Genomic DNA, 9927 nt, shown 5'->3' with positions numbered 1-9927 from the left:
CCCGGGCGCCTTCGGGAGCGGGGGCTCCTGCCCTGCCCGGCCCTGCTCTCCTCCGTTCTGCCCTGTCCCCCGGCCTGTCTGCCAGCGCAGCGGGTGGCGGCTTAGACGGTTGCTTGTATGTATCTCCTTTTGCTGATTTCCTCGCTCCGTTCCCCATTCCAAGAAATCCTTCCATCCCGAAGCCGCAGAGTACTTGACGTTTCCTTACAGTAGCCGGGGTGACAAGTGTTTTGTCCGGCTGTCAGTTCTGTGTCAGCTGCCTTCCTGTTGGCTGGAGGATGAAAGATTTTAGTTTGCAGCACTTGAAAGCAGAAGCATGTTCTGGTGTCTAGGAATAATTTCTAATTAATGTAGAGTTCTTTCATGTTACTCTGAAATTTTGGGGCACAAGTTCTGAGTACAGCAGTTGCCATATTTCAATATATCCATTCAAATCAGATGTGGCATTTCCTTTCTGTCATGAAAAAAAATTCCCCAAAGTGTTTCATGCTGTGTTTTAACTACAGTGTCTTTGTTCTGACTCTTCCAGGTTTCAGATCAGAAGCCACTGGGTTGTTGGTCGGTTAAACATGGGCAGATTCTCACATGTCCAGTTGTATGCAACTTTGAAACTCATGAGTATATAGCTGTTCATGATAACAAGGTGAGATCCTTTGACTTTTCTTAAAGGAAGAAAAGAATATACTGAGGCTACCGAGTCAGCGTAGATAGGGAGGAAATCGGCAGTGCCAGATTTTGGGCTAAATGTAAATGCATGGAGCTCTGGAGACCCTCTTGCAGTTCAGGTCATCTCTGCCCTTGGAGAGGCCAGGGATATGCAGCATGTTCTTTTGTTAGTGACTGAAGATCATCTGTGCTGAGCACCAGTTAGGCAGTGGCCTCTTAAAAACTGAAGCATTCTCAGTGAAGAATGCCTCACCTGTGTGTTCTCTAAGGACAAGTTATTTCTCCTGTTGCAGGCTGGTTGACATTTGGAACTGCATGATTATTGCACTGAAATGGTTCAAATAGCTCATAGCTGCACCCTTGTTTTCTCCTCATGTTTTACGGTTAAACATTTTCTGTTTGTCTGCTTGTAGTGTTTGCTCGGCACATGCTGAACCTTTGGCTTTTTTTAATTGCTGTTGATGAAATATCTTTCCTGCCCTTTCATTGTTCTCCTTGTCTCTCTTCTCCTGGTCTCTCTTCCAGACCAGGTCATCTGTCTCCATCACTGATCTACTTCCATTTTGAATTCTGTTGTATCTTTTTCCTTAACCTTGCCCCTTTCTGTCCTTTCTTTCCAGTTAAAGATTTCTGAGCTTGGTTTGTATTTGTGGTGTCTCTGCTTCAGCTTCTTCCCGTGCAGGGGGGCAGTCTCCTCTGTGATTACTGTGAATACGTCCTGTGTGTTTTCCTCCTGTGTGTCAGTGACGTGCAGTTGCGAGTATTTTGCATGCTGAGAAGTCTGTATGTTACTGGTTTACTCTGCTTAAAAAACAATGCTTCCCTTAAAGGTTTTAAGAATCTGGAAGAACGAAGATATTAACTTGGACAAAGTATTTAAAGCAACAGTAAGTTTCTTACAGATGTTCACTTTTACATTATGTTTTGAATCCTGGGGGAGGGAAGAGATGCTGATTTCCATAGTACTACTAACACTGCAAGGTATTGCTTGGACTGAGAGACTTGATCGTCAGAGTATTACTTTTAAAAGGACTTGTAGCCCAAGTCTGAAGTTTCAGAGGACTTTCTTTAAAGCTGGTGAATTATGTTCAAATACAGATTTTTTTGTTCTGCTGGTGGGTGCGTTAAGCAATGCTTCATGTTACGCTGTATAACAGCTGTTTGAATTCCTCACCCTCAATTATGTTTTTTCTGATGTGACTCAGAAATGGGATGCTCACTGGGACACTTTCCTGGCTTTTTGCTGGGGAGCGATTTGCATTATTTGTAGCATTTCAAAAATTGCCAGCTTGTAGGCTTACAACAGGTTCGTCATTCTTCCGTTACTTGATAACTGAAAGAACTTTAAACAAATCGCAGATAAAGCACTTGGTTCTCAAGTACTGAATGATGTACTGAAGAACATGGAGGTTGTTTTTTTCCGTACAGCTTTCGGCTGATGTATACAGGATCCATTCGCTGCCCAGTGGGGGGCCAGTGGTACTTTTCAGAGGAGGAGCTGTTCGAACTTTAGATGTCCTTTTAGAAGCCCCACAACAAGAAATTGAAACCATTATCTCAGATGAAGTCATCAAGTAAGTGACAGGGCTTTATGAAGCTTGTTTCTTGCTCGGAGGAAAGTTGTTCCCTTCCTTGAGAGGGTAGGGGAGAAATCTGAAGACCAAGATCTTGGGGTGGGTGTGGTTTTTCCAACACATTGTTTTTAAAATCTTAAAATTATTTATACAGATATCCTAAAAATAAGAGGCTGCCTGAGGAATATGAGTTTAGGTATAGACCTGGAATTTAGAAGATGTTCATAGAGCTTTCTGGTTTTAGGTGGAGTGAAGCTTTTATGGAAGGTCAACAGCCTGTCTTAATTTTCGCTACTGAAAAAGTGAGTTGAATCCTCTTTTCAAACTTTCCTAGCAGCAAATCTAAGTGCTTTTTCTAAAATCCATCACCTGTTTCACTGGATTTTAAGTACTTTCAGTGAAATCATTATCCTGATATAATCCATATTCTCTCTATATATTGTTTCTGATACAGCAGGGAAATTGCAGGTGTGCCGCTTTCAGGGCTGAGGAGCCCGGCTCCTAGAACTGCAGAGAACAACTAAGAGCCAATACAGTAGACAATTGTGCAGCTCTCCACTGCCCTCATATACTTACTCATTGGGAAGAACTTACTAACTAGGATTTGTGGTAGTTTTTAAAAAGAATTATACATGAATCTGTCTTTATTTAAATGTTTCTTCCTGTGAATTCCATTCGTTTCATCAAACTAGAGTTTTCTTTATGTATTTGAGTCTACAGACTTTTCTGAATGAAGCTGTATGTCCACAAATTTTGCTTAACATTCGCGACTAATATCTGAATTTTTGTTATCTCTTGTTTGTGTAAATTAAAGGAAAACTATTTTCTCTTTTGTTTTAGGATGGGGATTTTTTTGTCTATGTACAGAGTCCTAAGGTGAATAGTCTACACAAATATAAGCTTGAACAACAAGAATTGTCTAAGCCACTGAGTTTCACCGCGTATCTAAAAAATCAAATAATCACACTTCTGTGTTTGTGTAAGTTATAATTTCTAATGGGGTGCGATAATAAAGCAAAGGATTGTGTGGAAGCACATAAAATGTTTATGTTTATGAATTAGTGATAATTTAATGGCTGCAAAGGCTGACTGCCACACAATGTTGTGACTCATGCCTTGCAGGTCTTGTGGGAGCTGTACTTTTATTTTGCTGCTTTGTATCACACTGTGTCCTTTAAATATCTTGTTTTTTTTCCTTTCTGCACTCACTGCCTTTTGTTCTCTTTGCTTGTCTTCTTGCCATATTAAATAGTTTTTCCGCAATAATAAAGATGGTGAAAGCATCATCACTTTTCTTTGACAGATTCCAATGACTCTGTGTACAAGGTTATGATACCTCTGCAGCACAACACCGAAGAGGAAGAGCAAATTTTGTCCAAGTCACTACTACTAAAACTTTCGGTGTCTGGAAGTGTTCTGAAAGGAACTTCTTTCGTGGTTCTTGATAAAGACCACATCGCAGTATTAGGAAGTTTAACGGCATCTGGTGAAGAATCCAAAGGTAACTTGAAAAATCAGATTAAAATGTCGTGAGGTCTAAAATTTCCTTAGGCAGAGCACTGAGCGGGAAATAATGCAGAAAATGTTACTTAGCTCTTGAAACTAGTGTGTAGTTGAGCTGTGCCCTTCAGAGCCCTAGGCAAAAGATGACCTTTACCAGTAAACCACTTAGCGGTTTGCAGGGCTGTGCTCGCTGTTGTGTTTCAGTATTTGCTTTCACCCTGTTTGTGGAACAGTTGAGAAGATGCAGCAAGAGGACTCGTGGGGGAAGAGAGTGACTGAATTCCTGATGTTGAATACTTTATTAACTGAGCTATTTTGAAACAGAAAGTTATTTCTGTTTCCTGAAGTGTTTTTAGTGAAAGTAGCACAGGAAAATGTACCAGTTATGTTGCTTTGGGGATTTGTAACATCCACCTCTTATTTTCCCTAGAGTGCCTGACAATATGGAACACGAAATTTCAGACACTGCAAACTTCAAAGGCGCTGCCCCTGGGAACCAGTGGACAGGTTAGCTCCAGCTTTAATTTGTGGTCCATGCGCTTTGTGCATTTGGCATGATAGTAGTGAAGAGACTGGCAGGGTTCAGAGTTCTGCTTCTGCCTGGGAGAGCAGTGAATGTCAACTTCTAAAACAGAATTAATGTTGAGCAGCTGATGAGCAGCTTTTGTCTGAATATTTTGTGGGAGAATGAAGGTCTATGGCAATTTCTTTGATACTTCAGTACCTTCTCACAGCTGATGCTCTGGATTATTTGGTGAGAATGAAACAGTTCATTAAACAGAAAACTGAGCCAGTATCTGTTCTGTTCAGACAATTTGCAATTGTTGTTCTAAATGATCTCTGCATCTTCTTAGATAGCTTTTCAAGATGTTCAGGTGTCAATTAACAATGAGTAAGCTGATACCTAAGTAATAAATGCACTAGTGAAATAGAATAGCTGCCTGATTTTGTCTTAAAATTGCACAAAAGGGAAGTTAAAATTATCCAGTGGACTTAATGTCTCAGGGCAGCCGCTGTACTTTATGACATCCCTGGAAAACACTCAACAGAATGCTGCTTATTTCTGTATTTGCAACCAACAGTTAATGAAGCTCTGCTAATGACTGTTAAACCGACTGAAAATAATGTAAAATAATCCAATCACTGATATTTAGTTGAATTGTGCATCTGCTTGTGGAGGAACACGCTTCTCTGCACATCTCCTCATTAATGATATGTTTTAATATTTTGTAGTTGTGGTGTTATGAGGAAAAGTTTTTTTTTACCCATGGGAAAGTGCTAACAGTGATTATGTACAAGTGTGAAACGTCTTCCTTGGCAGCTGCTGTGGGAAAGCTCAAGAGCAGTCAAACCCCTGGTAAGCATTTTAATAATTACAGTTAGAAGAGTTTTGTAAAAGGAAAACTTCTGAAATTGTATAAAAATTATTTTAATACAGTCCTATGAAATCAAGTTAAACAGCTTGAAGTAACCTAACACTGTATTCTGATCCTAGCTGTTAAATGTCCTGTTGCTGAGAACACTGAACCACACAAATGCCTGAATTCATTGTGGCTTCACTTAACCTGGGTTGTCGTTCAGGTACTGGAATTACTGACCGTACTGGGAGGCTAGCTGTGAATACTGAAAACCAAACACAGTGCTGTCTCCTAAGAATTATTTTCAAAGAGTTTGTGATGACATGGGCAATGTACAGTGTAGTTTGTAAACTTTGGTTTGAAATTGTGCTGCCAGAGTGTCTTCAGTTTAGCATTGCACTGGTAAAATGTTGTTGAAAGTAACCGTCACAATGCCCTTCCTCCCAGAAGCTAAACCGAAAAATGGTGTGCAAAAAGGGTCATGAAATTACCAGCTGCTGAGAGAAAACTGGAGAATTCCTTGGCGTAAAGTGACTTGGATTATGCTTTCGAAAATACCTGTTAGTATAAGAAGTTGATGTAGTGTTCATACTGTAATAAATGTGCTTTAAGTGTTACCTTCAAATAGCTCCATTTGTGTGTTCACAGATGTGGCTTCATTTGTAAACTGGAATACCCTTGGAGATGAAGAGCTGGTGGTCTCCTTTCAGTCACAGCAGCCTGTACCTCTAAAATCAGAGTCCAAAATGACGGTGAGTTAGCATTAGTAGCATGGGAGGGTTTGGTTTTGTTTCTCTTGTCTCTTCCCTGTGCTGCTACTTTTAGGTGTTGCAGCAGAAGGGAATTTCACTTTGTATTTGTCACTTGTGGATTCTAACATTGTTTCTGGGCTTGGACTACTTAGTTACAGCCTTTAATCTGTGCAGCCAGGTGGCACATGATGTTCCTAGTTACCCTGATGGAAATCCTTAAATATATACCATCTCTTTGGAGCTAAATAATGACTTTTTGTTTTCTTTATAGTTAAGATCAAAAAAGAACACTGCTGCTAAAGTACGGTCAAATACCTTACCCGTTGGGCAGCTCTTACTGAATCTAAAAGTAAGTAAACCAAACATCCTATAACATAGTGTTCTAGACACTCTCAGAATATTCTAGTTGTCTGTTAAGCTGTTATCTTTTTCCTCTTGCACATATCAAGTAGACAAATCTGCCTTAAACAGGTGTGTTGGAGGATATCATTGTTATTACTGTGCTGGAATAGTGTTTGGACACAATGAAATTGGAGTTTTGTCGTATGAGTGTGTTCTAGAACCATACAATACAGGGCTTCTAATAGCTATCTGAGTTCTGAAAATTTACACAAATTTGTTCATTTTTAATGAAAATCTTACAGGGAATAAGGTAGGAGGATATTTTACCTGAACTCTGGATTTTTTAATCTTTTTTAGATTCTTATGACAAAATTAAAATTTTGTTAAAGACATCTCGGCTCCAGAAAGTCATAGGAATTCCCCTGCAAATACAGCAATAAGTGTTTATGTCCTTTCTAAACCTTACTTGTAAGTGATGTGACACTTCAAATTGCGTCCCTTCCTGTGAGATCGCACCTGCAGTTCAGCTGTGGCTGGACACCTTGGTGATGTGACTGTGATAACAGGCGAATAATCCCTGAGCAGCTGTGGAAAGACACTGCTTCCTGAGCTCAAAGGGAGCCATCACCCTCATTTGGCTCTTTCACGCTTGAGAGACATCACCAAAACACCGAGTGGTGAGGGGTTTTTTATAAATTTTTTCAGCTTTAACTCCAGAATAAGTCTGATTCGTCTTGGTCCAGTCAGTCACAGCACAGTTCTCATACCTGTGCCTTGTACTTCTCAGCTGCACAGTGTTTGTCATTTTCAGGACGCTTCTACAGCTGCATTTGAAGATGAATTGAGACAATTGATGTCAAAAGCCCAGACGCCAGATTTCCAAGCCACTATTGGAAGTGTAGTAACTGCTCTTATAAACAGATGTAAAGCAAATCCAAAGTACTACCCTCGAAACTTCCTGCTACAGATAGTCCAAACCCGAGACTTGTCTTACAGGTGACGATTCTGCACTTTTTTTAATTGTAAGGAATAGTCTTTAAAAATAATAGTAAACAAAGCAAAATAATGAAGTAGAAATCCAGTTCTTTATAAAGCACTTTTGAATTATCAGAATTTACCATCAAAGATGCTTATGCTTATTTTCTGATGAAGCTGACACTTCCACGCGGGTGTTTATGTAAAATGAGATTAATGCTTCTGCATTGGTTGTCAATGCAGTTTTCAGCGGGTGTGAACGATGCCGCCTGTTCTTTTTGTATTCCTACAGTTTATGTCCAGATTTAATGGCTGTAGCTTTGGAGAAGAAAGATGTGCATCTCTTACAAACCTGCTTACAACGGTTTCCAGATATTCCTGAAGAAATTACTTACGCTTGCTTGAAAGTATTTTTAAGGTAAGTTGGAATTACTCTTCTTTTCTTCTTCACCACACCAAGCCCCATGATAAAAAGCTGTATGTTACCAAGAATGGCTTTAATTTTAGAGAGGAATAATTAATACTGCTCATTAAATTCCTAATTCTGAGTACAGCGTATGTTGCAGTCTTGCAGACTGACAAACTTTTTACAAGATATCTGTTGCAGATTTTGATGCTAAAAGCAATGTAAATGGCAATTAAATGAACGTGCCTTTTGGTAACACTGCTGGCATGAATGGCATTCGCATCCTTCTGCAGCTGTCTGTTTGCTGTGCCACAGACTTACCTGGGAACTTACCTGGGGTACGAAGCCCACAAAAAGAGATCAGCTCTTGTAAGTTCATGACAAAAATGGCTTTCATATCCTTCCAAGGATGATGTTTTAGCTAGGCACTGTAACCAAAAGAAAAAGCTAGTGTAACTCCTCCTTCCAGAGCAAAAAGGATTCTTTTTAAGTTAGAAATATCAGAGCTTGTTAATTTAATTGAATTGTCAAATACTTTATTACTAAATATTGGGAAAATCCTAACTGTCTTATGGGTTGAAGCAGTCGCGCTGAAGTCAGAATACAGCAGCAGTCTCAGGTGGGGTATAACCTTCAAACTGGCCTGTGATGGAATGTCTAATAATACAATAATTATCACTTTTGGAATAAACGAGCAGTATGTGTATTGTGCAAGGTTAATAATTACGAAATATTAACTGTTCTCTCATGGCCATTATTCATTCTGCAAGACCATATCTTAGTATATGTTTTTACTTTTACAGTGAGCCTCAAAGAGTTCACCGTGTGTACTACTGTTGTGTTGCTGGCACTGCTGATTTTAACGCTAATAATTGAAAGTATTAAAGGTCTGAAATTTTCTTCTACAGCATTAGTGAAGCTTATCTTCAAAGAATAGATGTGAATCTAGAGTCTGTCATCTCTTACATTGATGTTGAATTGAACAATAAAGAAGTTAAGACTGAAATTGTAGAAAATGGTTTCAATGCGGAGCTGGAGCAAGACATCTGGGATAGCAAAATCACAAAGGAAAACCACCCTTCAACGGATGGTGAACTCTGCCCTGTTGGACCACAGAAGGCAGCGTTGTTGTATCCTCTGTGTTTTGATGAAGGACAGGTGGTTCGTTACATGGGGTGTGAATGTTCAGTATTACTAAAAGGCTTATCTTCTGTTATTGTTGAAAATTTCTGAGAAGTTCTGGTAAGAGAAGTTCTGATAAAGGGAAGTTCCTACTCAGTAGGAAAATTTAGAATATAGATAGAAAATTGCAATTAACTTTTATTATGGCAGAAGCATAGTAGAACTTTGTCTGTTCCAGAGGAAATCGCATCAATGACTTTGCTGTTTGCCTGTTGAAACACACTAACCAGTTACCTGCTTGCAGTGAACAGAACTGTTCAAGCTGTGTTGTGATGCTTCAGTTGCTGTATATATTTCATGATAGGAATAAGGGAGATTCAAAAAGCTGAAATAGGACCTAGAGGAGTATTTTAGTTAGAATTCACTTTACCCTGTAGAAACTGGTACTTCTTCCTGCAATTTTGTTTCCTTAATAGTACTGCACAGAAATGCCATTCTCCATTCAGCTTACAGTGAAACCTTTCTTTTGCCTCATCTGAAAAACCTTCCAGCTCAGCAAGCTGTTGTAAGTGTATTAAAAAGTTCAAAACCCCTTATTGCTTTGAGGGGAGGGAAAGGGAAAAGAGGTTTTTCAATTGTATATCAGAAACTTGCTGCTCTTACTGGTGTCTGAATCGCAAGCTCATGCATGAAAATTACAGATGCCTTGTAAGATTTCATGTCAACCCATGTCAGGAACAAAGCTGATCGTAGTACGACCCATCTCCTAGATTTCTTTTTTTTCTTTTGGCGAGAGAAAGGAATCTTTGACTTGTGCTCAGCACAAGATGATGTTGACCTCATTTTGATCATTAGTGGTTTATTGTTGGCTCCTGAAAGCCAATTGTTATTGTTAAAAAATTGTTAATGTTGATACAGTTTTTAGCAAAATTCCTAGAAAAGTTTGTGTCTGAATTAAATTGCACTGACACAATCAGTGGGTTTACCCCCGAGTGTAACTTCACCCTGGATATCACAGAGAATTTTCAAACATGGAGAATGGATGTGTACAGGTATCTGTATTGCTTTAAAAAGAAAGCCACCTTATGAGTATTCATGTGTGCAGGACAAAACTCCTCATTCTGTTAAGTGTTTGTCCTTTAAAAATATTCTGACTTTTCTACTTTTAGCTCTTTCTCAGGTATTTATACTACCTGTATGTGAAATGCAGTGAAAAAATTAATACCGCT

The 9927-nt window shown here is 39.2% G+C and overlaps 1 protein-coding gene across 1 annotated transcript in view; it reads left to right on the top strand.

Annotated features, from left to right (window-relative positions):
- Positions 1–520: 520 nt before the first annotated feature.
- The window catches only part of NOL11 (nucleolar protein 11), a gene marked incomplete at its 5' end in the record, with an annotated part of 10341 nt that continues 934 nt past the window's right edge, over positions 521–9927 (top strand). The window contains 15 exons of the mRNA XM_010145236.1: positions 521–643; positions 1497–1553; positions 2095–2240; positions 2485–2542; positions 3081–3219; positions 3544–3741; positions 4174–4250; positions 4977–5100; positions 5750–5853; positions 6125–6202; positions 7007–7191; positions 7463–7588; positions 8485–8706; positions 9185–9263; positions 9868–9921. Of these exons, the coding sequence (XP_010143538.1) occupies positions 521–643; positions 1497–1553; positions 2095–2240; positions 2485–2542; positions 3081–3219; positions 3544–3741; positions 4174–4250; positions 4977–5100; positions 5750–5853; positions 6125–6202; positions 7007–7191; positions 7463–7588; positions 8485–8706; positions 9185–9263; positions 9868–9921 (1770 nt within the window). The remainder of the gene's footprint in view (positions 644–1496; positions 1554–2094; positions 2241–2484; positions 2543–3080; positions 3220–3543; positions 3742–4173; positions 4251–4976; positions 5101–5749; positions 5854–6124; positions 6203–7006; positions 7192–7462; positions 7589–8484; positions 8707–9184; positions 9264–9867; positions 9922–9927) is intronic.

Source organism: Buceros rhinoceros, unplaced genomic scaffold, assembly GCF_000710305.1.
Source record: "Buceros rhinoceros silvestris isolate BGI_N320 unplaced genomic scaffold, ASM71030v1 scaffold46241, whole genome shotgun sequence".
Lineage (NCBI taxonomy): Eukaryota > Metazoa > Chordata > Aves > Bucerotiformes > Bucerotidae > Buceros > Buceros rhinoceros.
This window is presented reverse-complemented; position numbering and strand designations above follow the sequence as displayed.